At 42.8% G+C, this 16,920-nt stretch overlaps 1 protein-coding gene across 1 annotated transcript in view; it reads right to left on the reverse strand.

Moving 5' to 3' along the window:
- Nucleotides 1-16,920, reverse strand: part of LOC138948298 (uncharacterized) — a 52,857-nt gene that overhangs the window by 9,226 nt on the left and 26,711 nt on the right. The window contains exons 2-5 of the mRNA XM_070319810.1: nucleotides 11,061-11,183; nucleotides 9,980-10,147; nucleotides 1,169-1,494; nucleotides 706-873 (exon numbers count right to left, since the gene is read on the reverse strand). Coding sequence (XP_070175911.1) covers nucleotides 706-873; nucleotides 1,169-1,494; nucleotides 9,980-10,147; nucleotides 11,061-11,183 — 785 coding nt within the window. The remainder of the gene's footprint in view (nucleotides 1-705; nucleotides 874-1,168; nucleotides 1,495-9,979; nucleotides 10,148-11,060; nucleotides 11,184-16,920) is intronic.

The following is a 16,920-nucleotide window of genomic DNA, read 5'->3' on the forward strand; positions in this document are numbered from 1 at the left end:
GTGCTAGTGTACTGTTTACATACAGTGCTAGTGAACTGTTTACATACATTGCTAGTGAACTGTTTCCATACAGTGCTAGGGAACTGTTTACATACATTGCTAGTGTACTTTCATTTGAACGCTTGCCGCTAGTGAACATCCTGACTGCTTTCAGTGGAGAGTGAGCATTTTTCAAAGAATTTATTTCGCGTCGAGGGTTAAAAATATATCAAGCCTCGTTATGGTGCTAGAAGGAACTTTTAAAATCTAAAAAAGAAACTGACAGCTGGTGAAACGAACACTGAGTGAAAGACGCACCTGACGTAGTGAGTGATACAGGAAGAAACGTTCACTGAGTGAAAGACGCACCTGACGTAGTGTATGATGCAGGGTGAAACGAACACTGAGTGAAAGACGCACCTGACGTAGTGTATGATGCAGGGTGAAACGAACACTGAGTGAAAGACGCACCTGACGTAGTGTATGATGCAGGGTGAAACAAATACTGAATGAAAGACGCACCTGACGTAGTGTATGATGCAGGGTGAAACAAACACTGAGTGAAAGACGCACCTGACGTAGTGTATGATGCAGGGTGAAACAAACACTGAGTGAAAGACGCACCTGACGTAGTGTATGATGCAGGGTGAAACAAACACTGAGTGAAAGACGCACCTGACGTAGTGTATGATGCAGGGTGAAACGAACACTGAGTGAAAGACGCACCTGACGTAGTGAGTGATGCGGGGGATGAGGTGTGCAGGGTCAGGTCTGGCCGCCATCACACCGCGCTGACCGTAGAACAACCAGCGGGCCAGCTCCGCGAAGGGCGATGACGCGTTAATGACGTCAAGGGGGAACAGTCGTGACGTATTCAGTGTGACGCAAGGTGCACTGTACACACACAAAGAGCAATGTGAGGAATAAGTTTGATCATTATAATGTGAGAGACACACAGATAGTTACACAATGGATAACAGGATACTCTTCAGGCACGTCTTTTCATCTTGAACGAATTAATGTCAAACAAAATATGGGAATACCTCAAACAAGCCACAGAGAACAACATCTGCGAGTTTATATGTGTGTTTAGTGATGACGACAACGACGATGACGAATACACACATTAAAATGATGACGTCATACATCTCCGTCTCAATGCTTCTGTCACTGGCAACTCCTCATTTACCTTAGACTCCGAGCGTTGTAAGTTTCCACGCTAACACACTCCGGCTTGGCATTCAGTATTCGTTCCACGCTCTCCTTTTTCCTGGCAGCCGGCAGATTTCCGGTGGCAAAAACCACGCCCTCCGTTTTGTCACTGGAGCCAGAAAAGTGGAATGACAGCGATGACGTAGTGCGTGACGGTGCGCGAGTCACAATGACGTTGCGTCCCAAGACCACGCCCCCTCCGCGCTCCAGGAAGGTGAGTGACAGCTCCAGCAAATCACGTGAGCCACACGTGACCTCAGGAAGTGGCTTATGTTCGAGGCCGGGGATTTCATCTTTAAGCATCTGTAGATGGACAAGGTTTGTGGTAAGTACTACATACACATGATGTGAAAGGCGCCACGCTAAATCCGATGCCACATACATTTTTTAAACCATGTTAATCCAAATCTGTTTCAGATCCAGCTTGTTTGTTGTTGCTCCTTTTTGATTATGTAAAGTTCTACAAGTTTGATAGTTTTTAGGTTTTATTTAGACATTAATTTTACACCAAATGTGTGTAAGATAGATTCAAAGGTTTGTTTAAAATACGTAGGACAATTTCACTGCAAGAATTTGATGCGCTTCCTGTTCCGGCGCTTCCGGTCTGCCATTTTTGAAGCGTTGGGCCACGGCATGTTTGCTCCATCAGTATCGGCCAAAATACATGTCGCACAGAGGCCATCATTGGGTAAATATTGTTCAGTTTGTGTCCATTATCAATTTTCTGTTCAGGAATAAGTATATTAGTCTTGTAGTAGGGAAGAGTTTATATTTTTGTACGTTTTTTGGTACGGCCTTTTACCATGTGGTGTTTCAGTGTTCGCCATGATGTGCGCACTTTTTGCAAAGTTCATTTTACGGTTTAATTAGTTTTCAGTGTGTCAAATTCAAGTAAGAGTGGTATTTTGTACATGTTTGCCTTTCATCTAAAATGTTGGTAGTGTATGGAAACGCATTCGTGCCAATTAAAGGATAACGTTGCATAGTTATTTTGTTCTTAATCATTTTCTAGTCAACAGTATGCCCACCTGTGATTCACAATAAGTTTTTTGGTTTGTTTTGTTATCCCTTTTTGTGTAAAGTGTGTAAGAGATAAAGGTAATGGTCAGAGCTACCGGCACGGTGGCCTAGTGGTAAGGCGTCCGCGATCCGCCCCGTGATCGGGAGGTCGTGGGTTCGAACCCCGGCCGGGTCATACCTAAGACTTTAAAATTGGCAATCTAGTGGCTGCTCCACCTGGCGTTTGGCATTATGGGGTTAGTGCTAGGACTGGTTGGTCCGGTGTCAGAATAATGCGACTGGGTGAGACATGAAGCCTGTGCTGCGACTTCTGTCTTGTGTGTGGCGCACGTTATATGTCAAAGCAGCACCGCCCTGATATGGCCCTTCGTGGTCGGCTGGGCGTTAAGCAAACAAACAAACAAATGGTCAGAGCTCTTTTTCCAAGTTGGTAGAATTCTCATTATCTCCCTTTAAGTGTAACAGAATAGTTTCCAAAATGACAAGTTTCACAGGTTGTTTCCCTTTGTTTTTGTAGTGTCAGTGTAATGTTAGTAGTTGCTGTTCATTATTAGTATGGTTGAGTGATTGTTATGTCACATTGGTTTCAGTTTGACGGTGCAGTATGTTGGAACTACAGTTGATTAAACATCACTTCAACTATGCATCAGTTCTGCCAGGCTTTTGTTTGTGCGGCTGTGACACATCACGTGCAGTCATACTTTCCACTATAAACAAATAACGGTTTTGGGTGTGACGAAAAAAAGAACAGGGCCGGAGTGCTATGTTAATTATGAGCAGTTCTTCCACACCCATTTAAAAAATATGACACTACCAGCATGTTCCCGCATATTGAGCCAGAATTTTTTGTTTTGGCAAATCGACGTTGCAGTTCCGGAGCAAATGATCAAAATTACTTTGCGAATTTGCGTTCAAACGTGTTTTTCCCATAATATAACGATGCACAGGTCGCAAATATGGCCAAGAACAAATCTATGGTACTTCGAAGAAAGAAGAATAACAAAATACTTGCCCAATACGACTTGCAATTTACCGTGTGCGCTGTAAAATCTCCCTACCTTCAAAGCAGACGAAAAGCAGACATCTTCATTTACTTCCAAGGGATATAACTTTGGTCATAAAGTCTTGCAGGACCCACAGGGGCGGACCTAGGGGGGGGTTCCTGGGTGCCCGGAACCCCCCCCTCCCCCATCCGTTTTTTTTTTATTTTATTTTTTTTTTGTAAAAAAAATAAAGCGCTTGTGCTTTCCTTCCTTCCAAATGCAACATGCTTGAAACTGACGAGAAACTCAAAGGCTAACCCCCCTCCGAATTATTTTTGAAATGATTAGTTATATTGAAATAGTAGTTCATATAAAATAGCACATTGCCTTCTCAAAGTCAAAGGCGCACATATTTGTACACGCATATTTACTGAATAGATACCTTGTTATCTTCCAGGAGAGGCCTCCGATTGACCTAAAAAAATAAAATTCCTTCAGCATTTGGGGGGCTTCACCCCCCAGACCCCCCACCAGGGCTTTGCCCCTGGACCCCACCGGGGCCTGAGCGGCCACTGGACCCCTGCTCCAATTTGGAACCCCCCCCTTATTCACAACTAGGTCCGCCCCTGACCCAAACATACTTCTGCACGCTTTCTTTTATTTTCATATTCAGTTGCTTCGCAAAAATGAAGTGTCATTGGTTTTCTCAACTTGTCAAGTCAATCAAAACGACCGCAGAACACAGAACTGGGAAATGACGATGATTGAAATACAAAAGATCTCCGATGACGAAAGTATAAATGACGTGATCTGGTCACACCTATCTCGAGAACTAAGCGTCGCTCAGAACCAGCGCCCTTCCATTACTAGCTAAATTCTCTAAAGTGCTCATAGTCACGGAGGAGTTAAGTTCGTCTACAAAATTTCATTTTTGGCTCACGTAAGTGTAGCCTATGCGATCGTAACTTTGTCTGTCTGTGCGTGCGTGTGTGTGTGTGTGTTTGTGCGTGTGTATGTCTGTGGTAGAAACTCTAACATTTGAAGACGTCACATTACATTGACGTCACATTATGACGTAAGAGGGTTAGACGTCACGCGAAGGAAGTACTAAAAGTCTCGGTCATTGTTATTTTGAGCGGGCCGAGACTATTTGGCAGGCTACATGCAGACACAGACAGATCTAGATCTAGTAGTCCAGGCATCTTAGCCACTTTAGTGAAGGGAACGTTGAAGTGACAATGACTAGGTTTAAAATGTCCCTTATCAGAAAGTTCAACCTCAGTCCTTTGATGTTTATTAAACACATTTTCATATAAAGTTGGCGCTTCATACGGAAAAATGGCTTTGAAATTGACCCTAATCCTTCTTTGGGCTCTGTAAATGTCGTTTGGGGCTATGGTTGTAAAACGGTATCTACTGGTCACCCCAATGTATAAACTGAAAACTCTTTCTGCACCAGAACACGCAGAAAGGATTGTATCTGCCTGATGTCTGATGCTTTTCAAAATCCCCAACCACTAACACCTTCAAAACGGACATTAACTGACACTGTTGTTTTTCCCTATATAATCCTTACTATTTTTCCGAGACGTCGTCGTGTTGTGTATTTAGCTTGCCACAACCTCATACATGGTCCTAAAAGTTAAAGTTGAAGAAAATACTAAAGATAAATGAACAAGCTGACGCAGTGTCATTCGCACCGCGAATCCCCCCATGGGAACATACTAAAGTCTGGTTCCAAATAGGCTCAATTTCCTTCTATTTCTTTGTATTTCTGCCTCGTAGGGGTAGGGGTGTTCAAACCAAAGGCACCTTTAAACCAAAATTCAAATCACACATCTTACAATACTAAGACACTCAGCAGTGAAAGGGTGTCTGCTGGTAAAAAATTCCAAACAATCCTAAAAGTACTTCACTACTAAACGTGCTTTTAAAAAGAGCCGTTATTTTTCCCTCTATAATCAGTATTGTGTTTTCTGCGAACATGTAGTCTATTTAGATGGTTGTCATGTGCACATGAGTTGCTAAAGCGTTTTCAGTTGGGCATATGTCGAAAAGCAAAGAATTAGCCCTTTGAAAACCATCAGAACTGTCACACAAAAATAACATTTACCTATCTCACCAACTGACCAAACATAGGGCTTTTCCTTATGTATTATGTATTGTCGTGTTTTTTGTAGCATACTTGTGAAAACAGCCACCACTGTTGTAAATGATACTTTAAAGAGCATTATTTCATTTTTACAGTTGAAGGACAACCTGGACTGCCGTATATTACAGCTGTTTTACAATCAGCCAAAATTTTCTTAACAAACGTATGTTAAGAACAACTCCCATAGTGAAATTGAAGGAAAACAAAGTGAAAATCCGCCTGCCATAGAGGAGCTAAAGAATCAACAATAAACGACTGCATGGATAGCTTGATGCACGAATGCATTGCGGACATGTTTGTCTCCAACCAAGAGAAAGTTCCAAAAAATCCCTTTTGTGCTTCTTATTATACAGTGACGTCAAAGACAGCCTTTTCTGCTGTTCATACATTCAGGGGTTATGGTTACACTAAACGACGTAGTTGTAGCCATACTGCCATCCAGATTTATTTTTTCCTTGCGAGCAGTCACAGGGTGTTTGTGCTGTCTGCCAACCGTTAGATGACCCCGCCCAAGTCTGTTAAGGGACCGTTTGACCGTTATAGAACGCGTCTTTTTGATTTTTTGGCACAGTTGGAAACGGTTGATTTTTATCCCTACCATTGTTTCCAATATATAGGAATGTTTTGTGAACAACGGATAATAGCCGCTACTCGCATGTGTAGCAAAAGTGAGCGTACATACTCACCCTGGTCGTCCAGCCGTTGTCCGTTGCCCGTCTTTATCTGTCTGTACTGAACATTACCTTTGGATATTTCTCCAACGCTATGAAGTGAAGAAACACCAAATGTTGCAAAATGTTGTATGACCCCAAGAGCTCAAAAAAGATACTTGAGAACCTTGACCTTACCATAAGGTCAAGGTCACAGGGAGAATTAATGTGGTCTAAAAACTGCAAAATTTCACATTGTGCCAGTTTTCTGGAAAACAAATTAAAAACAGCGGGCTTAGTTTTGTATGGTATACAAGAAAAAGAAAGCCTTATCTTCTGATACCATTTTGGTTGACCTCGCTTCAATGTCAAGGTCAGAGGAGCCCTTCAAAGTTGAATTGTAGACATATTTTGATGTGAGCTTGCCCCTTTAACTTTACTATGGACGATATCTCTTACAAACTTAAACACTGAGTGGGGCGTTTGTTAGAATTTCATAGTGAGCCACATCTGGTCACATATCGTTAGGGTCAAGGTCACATTGACCCCTATGAAAAATGTGACCAAGCCGGGTAAAGAAATCCATGTGTCTTGGTAAAAAATCTTAACAAAGCAAAGCCCATGCGACTCTCATGCTTGACCTTTGTCTTAAAGTGACCTTGACCTTCAGGTGACCTTGAAGGTGAAGGTCTAACAACTGAAGCTGGCAAGGACATTGTACACTATTAGAACTGGTTTACAGATTTTTCCTACCAAATTACACATGACCTTTGGCCAAGGTCAAGATCATCAAAGGTCACACATCACAAGGCTATCAATTCAAGACATAGGAAGCATAAACATACTTATTGGCACTTTCTACAAAGAGACATTGTCACTTTTAGTGATTCAATTGCCCGTTTCAGTCACATTTCATAAGGGGCAAAGTGACCTTGACCTTGATGATATGTGACTAAATGTGGCTCAATATCAGTATATAACATGTGCCCCACACAATTATGAAGTTTGAAAGATTTTTTTCATAGTTCAGGGTCAAGGTCACTTCAAAACATGTATACAATTCAACTTTGAAGGACTCCTGTGACCTTGACATTGAAGCGAGGTCAACCAAAATGGTATCAGAAGATAAGGCTTTCTTTTTCTTGTATACCATACAAAACTAAGCCCGCTGTTTTTAATTTGTTTTCCAGAAAACTGGCACAATGTGACATTTTGCAGTTTTTAGACCACATTCATTCTCCCTGTGACCTTGACCTTAAGGTAAGGTCAAGGTTCTCAAGTATCTTTTTTGAGCTCTTGGGGTCATACAACATTTTGCAACATTTGGTGTTTCTTCACTTCATAGCGTTCGAGAAAAATCCAAAGGTAATGATTTGTACAGACAGATGAAGACGGGCAACGGACAACGGCTGTACGACCAGGGTGAGTATGTACGCTCACTTTTGCTACACATGCGAGTAGCGGCAATTATCCGTTGTTCACAAAACATTCCTATATAATGTTTGGAAACAATGGTAGGGATAAAAATCAACCGTTTCCAAATGTGCTAAAAAATCAAAAAGACGCGTTCTATAACGGTCAAACGGTCCCTTAACAGACTTGGGCGGGGTCGTCTGACGGTTGGCAGACAGCACAAACACCCAGTGACTGCTCGCAAGGAAAAAATAAATCTGGATGGCAGTATGGCTACAACTACGTCGTTTAGTGTAACCATAACCCCTGAATGTATGAACAGCAGAAAAGGCTGTCTTTTACGTCACTGTATAATAAGAAGCACAAAAGGGATTTTTTGGAACTTTCTCTTGGTTGGAGACAAACATGTCCGCAATGCATTCGTGCATCAAGCTATCCATGCAGTCGTTTATTGTTGATTCTTTAGCTCCTCTATGGCAGGGGGATTTTCACTTTGTTTTCCTTCAATTTCACTAGGGGAGTTGTTCTTAACATACGTTTGTTAAGAAAATTTTGGCTGATTGTAAAACAGCTGTAATATACGGCAGTCCAGGTTGTCCTTCAACTGTAAAAATGAAATAATGCTCTTTAAAGTATCATTTACAACAGTGGTGGCTGTTTTCACAAGTATGCTACAAAAAACACGACAATACATAATACATAAGGAAAAGCCCTATGTTTGGTCAGTTGGTGAGATAGGTAAATGTTATTTTTGTGTGACAGTTCTGATGGTTTTCAAAGGGCTAATTCTTTGCTTTTCGACATATGCCCAACTGAAAACGCTTTAGCAACTCATGTGCACATGACAACCATCTAAATAGACTACATGTTCGCAGAAAACACAATACTGATTATAGAGGGAAAAATAACGGCTCTTTTTAAAAGCACGTTTAGTAGTGAAGTACTTTTAGGATTGTTTGGAATTTTTTACCAGCAGACACCCTTTCACTGCTGAGTGTCTTAGTATTGTAAGATGTGTGATTTGAATTTTGGTTTAAAGGTGCCTTTGGTTTGAACACCCCTACCCCTACGAGGCAGAAATACAAAGAAATAGAAGGAAATTGTGTGTGTGTGTGTGTGTGTGTGTGTGTGTGTGTGTGTGTGTGTGTGTGTGTGTGTGTGTGTGTGTGTGTGTGTGTGTGTCGATTTCTTACGTGAGCCTTGATGGGTTCGCCTCTTGTACAAGAGTGTTTTTTAGCTTCACACACTTCTAAGGCTCCATGGACTAGTCTTCCGGTCTAGACTTGATCTGGTTGACCCTGGTCAAAGTGCTCAGAAAAAATGGGGTCGAGTGGTCAACAAGCAGGACATTAACATGTTGTTGATCATGACTGGAGTAAAGGCAGGAGAGGATTTGAGTCTGATGCATGTCGAAGGTGAGCCGTATATAAGGCTCTTCTTGTCAACATGTCTCTGTATCGGGCCTGGTTCCAATCGTTGTAGGGGAAGGGCTCCTAATATGGACCGGCTCCTAATATGGACCACCTTCTGTTCTGACAAACTAACGGCGCTAGAGCGCTCAAAAAAGTTTTATTCGCTGTATTCACCCTCTCTGGATAACTTGCACATGTCAAAACAGTTGAAGAAACAGAAATCTCAAAACCGTTAGGCTTTTTCTCTTTTTTTCACTTTTGGCAGCGTTCACTCTAAATTTGCCGCCTAAAACGGACTCGTTTCTGTCCACAGCCAAAGCTTTTATCACACAAAAATGGCTATATATGACAGCTAAAGCAGTATTTGTTACATTTTAGCAGTGTTGACCCCGAATTTCTACTGCAAACAAAAAATAATAGCAAAATCTCAAAGTATGTGCGAGTCCCCTAATATGGACCACCTTCAACAAATCGAAGAAAATAAAAGCTAAAGGCTATTTTCATTAATTCATTAAGAAACTTGCTGGAAATAACCAATAACTAGCCTTCGAGATTTCAAAAAAATGCTACAAAAAGTCTTCTTTTCGTGGAAGTTGATAATTTCACTTATTTTCACTCTGTTTTTGATAAGCTTCTTTAGTTTCCTGGTGTGCTTCAAATAATACTCTCATCAACCCGAAACAGATAAATCTAGAGCATATTTTAATTAGGCTGACTTGTACACTAAGTTGTATCATGTTATTTTGAAATATAGGGGGCTTTTTACAGTGATTCGTGAAGGCCGCTTCACTGGTCCATATTAGTTGCCCAGGCTCCTAATATGGACCCTTTGTGATTTTTTCTGTATTTAATTTTTGCTGAATGTGTATCAAAGCTATTTCACTCTAATTAGGCCTAACGGTTAACCTAAGAAAGAAGGACTATCAAACACAAAATGAAACTTCTTTGCAAGAAAACAAGCTAGTTATCAGCATGAAACAAAGAGTGCTCCATATTAGGAGCCCTTCCCCTAGTTGTCAGTCACTGTGAAACGCATGTAGTCAACAACAACAACAACTACTACAACTGACCTGGTACCACTCATGTAGTTGTTGTAAGTCACTGTCAAGCACCTGTAGTCGTCGTCGTCGTCGTCTACTACTACTAACTACTACTGACCTGGTACCACTCGTTGTAGTTGTTGTCGGTGACGGGCATACTCTTGTAGTGGATGATGACCCTGAGCGGTTTGACCAGCCTGACGGCGCTGTAGACACTGAGGTAGTGTTGGAAGAGGAACACGTCCTTGTCTTTAGCACACCATATGTAGTGCACAGTGTGCGTGCCCTGTAACACACGGGGGAAGGAGGGGGGGGGGGGGGTGCTTTATCAGTGAGAGGTTCTTGGTTTCATATTGTTCTGTGAGACAACTCTCATTGAAAGTGGGGAAGCTTTCTCACTGTGCAAAGCAAGTTGCAGTTAAGAACGGCGCTGTCCCTTTTCCTTTCTTTGTCTGCATGCGTGTATTCACGTTTCCAAGCCCTATGAACTATGGATCTTTATCGTGCGCATGCGTTCACCCCCTCCCCCCCCCCCACGTGACACTAAGGAGCGTCTGAACAAAGTTGACTCAGGGACTCTGGAAGGTGGGGGTCGCAACCACGCCGACAGCGACACACTAGTTTCCGGAACTCACGACACCTCCCCCCCTCCCCTACATTCAACCCTGTACTCAAAGGATAACATTCAAATCAGTGTTGGGTAAAAAACTTGAAATAGAGAGTCTCAGATCAAGGCAGGAATTTACATGTGGCAGGGGGGGGGGGGGGGGGGTTCAGGTGTCGACAAAATATTCCCACAGATTCAAACCAATCCAGGAAGTCATTGCTGAAATACAGCGCTTTTTGTCATGATACCCATTAAAATTTACGCAAAAACTCCAGTTTTTGAACGATCATGTGATCGACATCTGCATCAGTATGAATAGCCTAGCACACGAAAAATATTATAGCTAGCTAAATAAAACATGGTGTGGGTAGATAATTGGTCTGAATTAAGAGGTTCCTGCCCAAATTAGAATCAAGATACATGTACTGCTAAGGTCATAAGCAAGCATGGAATAACCATCATCATCATCATCATCATCATCATCATCATCATCATCATCACCACCACCACTGTCATCATCATAATAATCATCACCATCATCTTCATCATCGTCATCACCATCATCATCACCATCATCATGCCGATGACTCACATTACGGGGGGCAGTAAAGTCTAGCTGTCTCTCGGGCCAGCGTTCCTCGATCAGACTGTGGCGGGTCCCTGAGCCCACTGATGGCGGTCGTGTACGGTCAGCTGTGTCTGTACCCCGTCCCGTCTGCAACACACAACTCGCAACATTGTACACTGAGAAGGATGATTTATTTCCGTATCGGCCATAGGTCCCTGGAAAGGAGGTAATATAATAATACAGTGACAACTTTTCGTAAAATTTACAGCGAGAAAAAAACATTTGAATTTAAATGTATCTCAATCTAATTTACAAAAACAGGTTTCAAAAGGTTGAATAGGAATTAGTCATGAGCATATGGAGAGAAGGAGAGAGAGAGAGAGACACAGAAGAAGAGGGGAAAGAGAGGAGAGAGGGAGAGGTATAGAGAAAGGAAAAGAGAGAAAGAGACAGAAACACACACACAAACACGCACGCAAACACACGCACGCACGAACGCATAAAACACACACACACACACACACACTTACAAAACGACCAGCAAATGGCAGAACGTTGTTAAATACTATGAGAGAGAAAAAAAACACGCACACACACACACACACACACTCACTCACTCACACACACACACACACACACACACACACTCACACACACACACACACACACACTCACACACAAAACGACCAGCAATAGGCAGAATGTTATAATAAATGCTATTCCGTGAACAATTTTATTCAACGAACACTTTCATCTCCACGAAACAAAAATGTTTTCTCATTAATTTTTGATATATTAGAATATCAAAATGATGAATTTCAAAAAGTTTTTTAAAAAAGTCAAAATGCATTTAGTTATCAACAAATTCATAAGTTTTCTGCAGGTGATCATTTGATAGTTGATTTGTTAACATATCCACAGTAACATCTTAGTGAGGGCTTCAGCAGAGTGCGGGGAGTGTGCGTGTGCGTGCATATTTATGTGCGCAGGCACGCGCCCGAATATGTGAGAGTTTACTTTTGTAAACTGTGCATGTCGTTGTGTTTCATAAAATTGTTATGTGTGTGCGAACTACTTTGTTAACATGTATGTGTTTGACAGAAAGGTGGGGGGGGGGGGGTGAGTAAGAAAGAGAGAGAGAGAGAAAAGGGAAGACTAAAGAAAGAGAGAGCGTGAGAAAAACAAGTCGCGTAAGGCGAAAATACAATATTTAGTCAAGTAGCTGTCGAACTCACAGAATGAAACTGAACGCAATGCCATTTTTCAGCAAGACCGTATACTCGTAGCATCGTCAGTCCACCGCTCATGGCAAAGGCAGTGAAATTGACAAGAAGAGCGGGGTAGTAGTTGCGCTAAGAAGGATAGCACGCTTTTCTGTACCTCTCTTTGTTTTAACTTTCTGAGCGTGTTTTTAATCCAAACATATCATATCTATATGTTTTTGGAATCAGGAACCGACAAGGAATAAGATGAAAGTGTTTTTAAATTGATTTCGACAATTTAATTTTGATAATAATTTTTATATATTTAATTTTCAGAGCTTGTTTTTAATCCGAATATAACATATTTATATGTTTTTGGAATCAGCAAATGATGGAAAATAAGACAAACGTAAATTTGGATCGTTTAAAATTTTTTATTTTTTTTTACAATTTTCAGATTTTTAATGACCAAAGTCATTAATTAATTTTTAAGCCACCAAGCTGAAATGCAATACCGAAGTCCGGGCTTCGTCGAAGATTACTTGACCAAAATTTCAACCAATTTGGTTGAAAAATGAGGGCGTGACAGTGCCGCCTCAACTTTCACGAAAAGCCGGATATGACGTCATCAAAGACATTTATCAAAAAAAATGAAAAAAACGTTCGGGGATTTCATACCCAGGAACTCTCATGTCAAATTTCATAAAGATCGGTCCAGTAGTTTAGTCTGAATCGCTCTACACACACACACACACACACAGACACACAGACACACGCACATACACCACGATCCTCGTTTCGATTCCCCCTCGATGTTAAAATATTTAGTCAAAACTTGACTAAATATAAAAAGGAGAGAGAGAGAGAGAGAGAGAGAGAGAGAGAGAGACAGAGACAGAGACAGAGAGAGAGCACTGAATGGTTTATTGTACTAAGGCCACAGACCCATTATACAAACCAGCGGCGGGGGGGGGGGGGGGGGGGGGGGGGTGAGGGGGCTCCAACAATATGTACGAAAAGTGAGAGGGAAAAATAAAAACAAAGGTATAACTGCCTGTACTCAAAAATCAAGATTAACATATATTCATTTAATATTTACCTCGGAAAACAAATGTCTTCTTCTGATCGCATAATGTATGCATTTTGCTAGAGACCTACACCTATAGGTGTCACAAAGATGTGAGTAGGATAGTTGTGATGTGAAAACGTCGTGATTTTAACCTCCCTAAAGATTGAATTGGGATATGCTAGGACACGTTTGAAGCGACATCACGGGTTTCGTGTGTTGCACGAGAAAACCATAGTTTGACATGAGTTGTGTTTATGAGAAATGTAGCTGGTCTGGGTTTAATAACGTCACAACGTTGTATATGCTCGACCGAGCAAGGTGTGTATAGCGGTTGTCAGGTTTGTCGGGGACAAACACTCTTTCAAGAGACGGGTCTCTTAAGGTAAATGATTTACTACTAGAGTGTTACACGACACTTGAGATTGCCACAAGTTCTCAAACGTCGTATAGTTGTGTTCTTTTATTCTACGTCGCCCGTCTTCGCAGCAACAGAAAACAACTCGTCAAATTGAGTTCGAGGATTTATTCAGCATTCAATACATACAACTGCAGATCTAGCAGAACTCAAATAGAAGCTTTTTTACATACAAATCGCGCTGGCATATATAGTAAATACTCAATCTCGAGAATATTCCAGACCGAACATGAAACAACTATACTGTTCAAAAAAAGAAACGCATAGTTGCTACTTGCCAAATTTGTTTTATTTTTCGAAAAAATTAACAGAAAATCCAATATTTAGATTATTTGTTTGAAATTTGGTATGGACACAGTTGAATGCACACACAGTTCATTTGCATCTTCAAATCAATCAGTCAATCAATACGATTGGGTGCCGAGGCTGTCAAGTCAGTAGGGGGTGTGACTGCCTTGAGCAGCAACAACTGCCCGGCACCTTCTGGGCATGGACTGGATCAGATGCCGGATATCTTGCTGTGGGATGGTGTCCCACTCCTCCTGAAGTGCCTGCAATAGATCGCGGTGATTTGCCGGCGCTTCTTCTCGCCTGCGCACACGTCTGTCCAATTCATCCCAGAGGTGTTCTATCGGGTTCATGTCTGGCGACATGGATGGCCAGGGAAGCACCTGGACATGGTGGTCGGTGAGGAACTGGGTGGTGAGTCGTGCTGTGTGCGGGCGAGCGTTGTCCTGCTGGAATATGGCATCCTGGTCAGCCAGAAGAGGAAGGGCGTGTGGGCGCAGAATTTCCTCCACGTATCGCTGGGCAGTTATGCGCCCTTGGACGTGCACCAGGGTGCTCCTTCCAGCGGTATGGATCGCCCCCCACACCATGACGCCTCCACCACCATGAACGGGTGCCTCATCCACACAGTTGGGCGCGTAACGTTCGTTTACTCTCCGGTAGACCCTCCTCCGACCATCATGTCGCTGGAGCAGGAAGTAGGACTCGTCGCAGAACCACACGTGTCTCCAGTGATTCCGGACGGTCCTGCGAAGGTGCTGGTTGCCCCACTGCACTCGGTTCTGGCGATGGCGGCGGGTGAGGACAGCTCCTCTGTGAGGTCTGCGAGCTCTCAAACCAGCTTCATGCAGGCGGTTCCGCACGGTCTGGTCCGATAATCGGTGTGGCCCGGGGAGAGCCTGGACAGAAGATGAGGCCGACAGGAAACGATTCCGGAGGTGGCGGAGCCGTATGAAGCGGTCGTGAGCAGCAGTTGTCGCCCTTGGTCTTCCCGCTCGTGGCAAGTCAGCAACGGAGCCAGTGGCTTGAAACCTGACCCACAGTCTACTGATGGTGCTCTGGGACACGTGGAAGTGCCTGGCGATTGCACTTTGACTTTGGCCTGCTTGTAAACGACCCAATGCAATTTGGCGGTCTTCTCTGCTCAATCGGGCCATCTTTCGTCGCTGAATTGTCGTCTGATTTCTTTGTGGCGAACAATCCGCTTTTATGGGTTTTGGAAGACATGGTGAGAGCTCAATATTCCCCGAGTTTCACGAGATTACACTGAAGCATGACGAGTGGTCATGCCAAATGAGCAATTTTGACATTGTAGCCACTGATAACGCATGCGTCACGTGCAGAGCTCACTTGTGGCAATGGACGAAAGGTCGACGACCAGATAAACATTTTCTGCAGTTTGGTGGATATCCTTGTAGCCATATAACTAAATTAACCAAATATTACAAGCTATGCGTTTCTTTTTTTGAACAGTATACGAGCCGTGCATGGACTAAACTAGCGACATTCTCTATGACGTACATCAAAAGCGCCGACGCACTTAATCCGAACGAACGCTACGAACTCACACTAAGAACAGCATGGTAAACAACTTGTTTTGACAGGACTAGAAAGTTCACCTGCATTCTCGTCCAAGCATAAATATTGTGTTTACAAAATATAATATCGGTACTTTCCCACAAAGTAAAAATAAGTCAACTACATGCAACACACAAAACTGAACCAAAGCTCAGCAACGGTAGCGTTTCCTAACATAGAGGAATACCCGCTTCGCCGGGTAGCCGGCTTCGCCGGGATGAAATACTTAGAGCCGTACGCCGGCTTTGCCGGGTCCGAACAATGGACCCGCCAAGCTTAGGTCCCTCCCAGATTCGTGGAATGGGAACAGCACGAAAATGATTCAGTGGCCATAATGCCATTCCTGACCATATCGAGTCCCATCCTTGTCGACGAATGTAACCGTGTTAGTCACCTTTGGAGGCGAACTCCACTCAAACAGGATTGAGCAATTTAGAGCTTATCTGTAAAGCCCTTTTGAACTGTTATGGCTTTTCAAAGGAAGGCCAGTACATACAAATACACAAAAGCCGCCAGACCACATCACAAACAGAACTGAACAATCCCCAGGTGTTGCTCACATAGAGAGAGACACACACACACACACACACACACACACACACAAACACAGAGAAGCCGTATCTATAGAGAGATAGATGACAGTGTATTTTTCGCGTGGCTATAAATTGATTCGACCTTTGCACTTTTACAGTGAGGATAATTTACGGGTCCAATTTACGTTCTGGACACTGCGGTGACCTTCTAAAAATAGTAACAGAACGCCGGGAATATCCGAAGATGCCCCCCTCATACTATAGTGCACCATACGAAGGAAGGGAGGTAAACGCTGAAAACATGGAGAAGATGAGAAGATAAGGAAGAGTTACTGGGAATGGTGAAATGAACACAGAAACCAAAATCGGTTCAGCGCTGCGCGCTGAGAGCACGTGTTGAAATATCTCATCGATGATATTGTGTCCGGGGTGTAGCTGAATACGGTGTCCAAATTTGAAAAAGATCCACCGAGAACTTTGGCTTTGGTGTGTCGGTATGGGGGCCCGGGTAGCTGAGGTGGAACCAAAATCGGTTCAGCGCGCACAAAATCGGTTCAGCGCTGCGCGCTGAGAGCACGTGTTGAAATATCTCATCGATGAGGTTGTGTCCGGGGTCTCTGTGAATAAGCCCACCAAATTTGAAGCAGATCCATCGAGAACTTTGGCCGTGCATCGCGAAGACACAGACAGACACACAGACACACAGACACAAGTCGTATATATATATAGATGTTGTATATTATTGAAGCTTGAATACATAGCTGGAATGTAATGAAAGTGTATACAAAGTGCACTAAAT

The sequence above is a fragment of the Littorina saxatilis genome, linkage group LG15, assembly GCF_037325665.1.
Source record: "Littorina saxatilis isolate snail1 linkage group LG15, US_GU_Lsax_2.0, whole genome shotgun sequence".
Taxonomy (NCBI): domain Eukaryota; kingdom Metazoa; phylum Mollusca; class Gastropoda; order Littorinimorpha; family Littorinidae; genus Littorina; species Littorina saxatilis.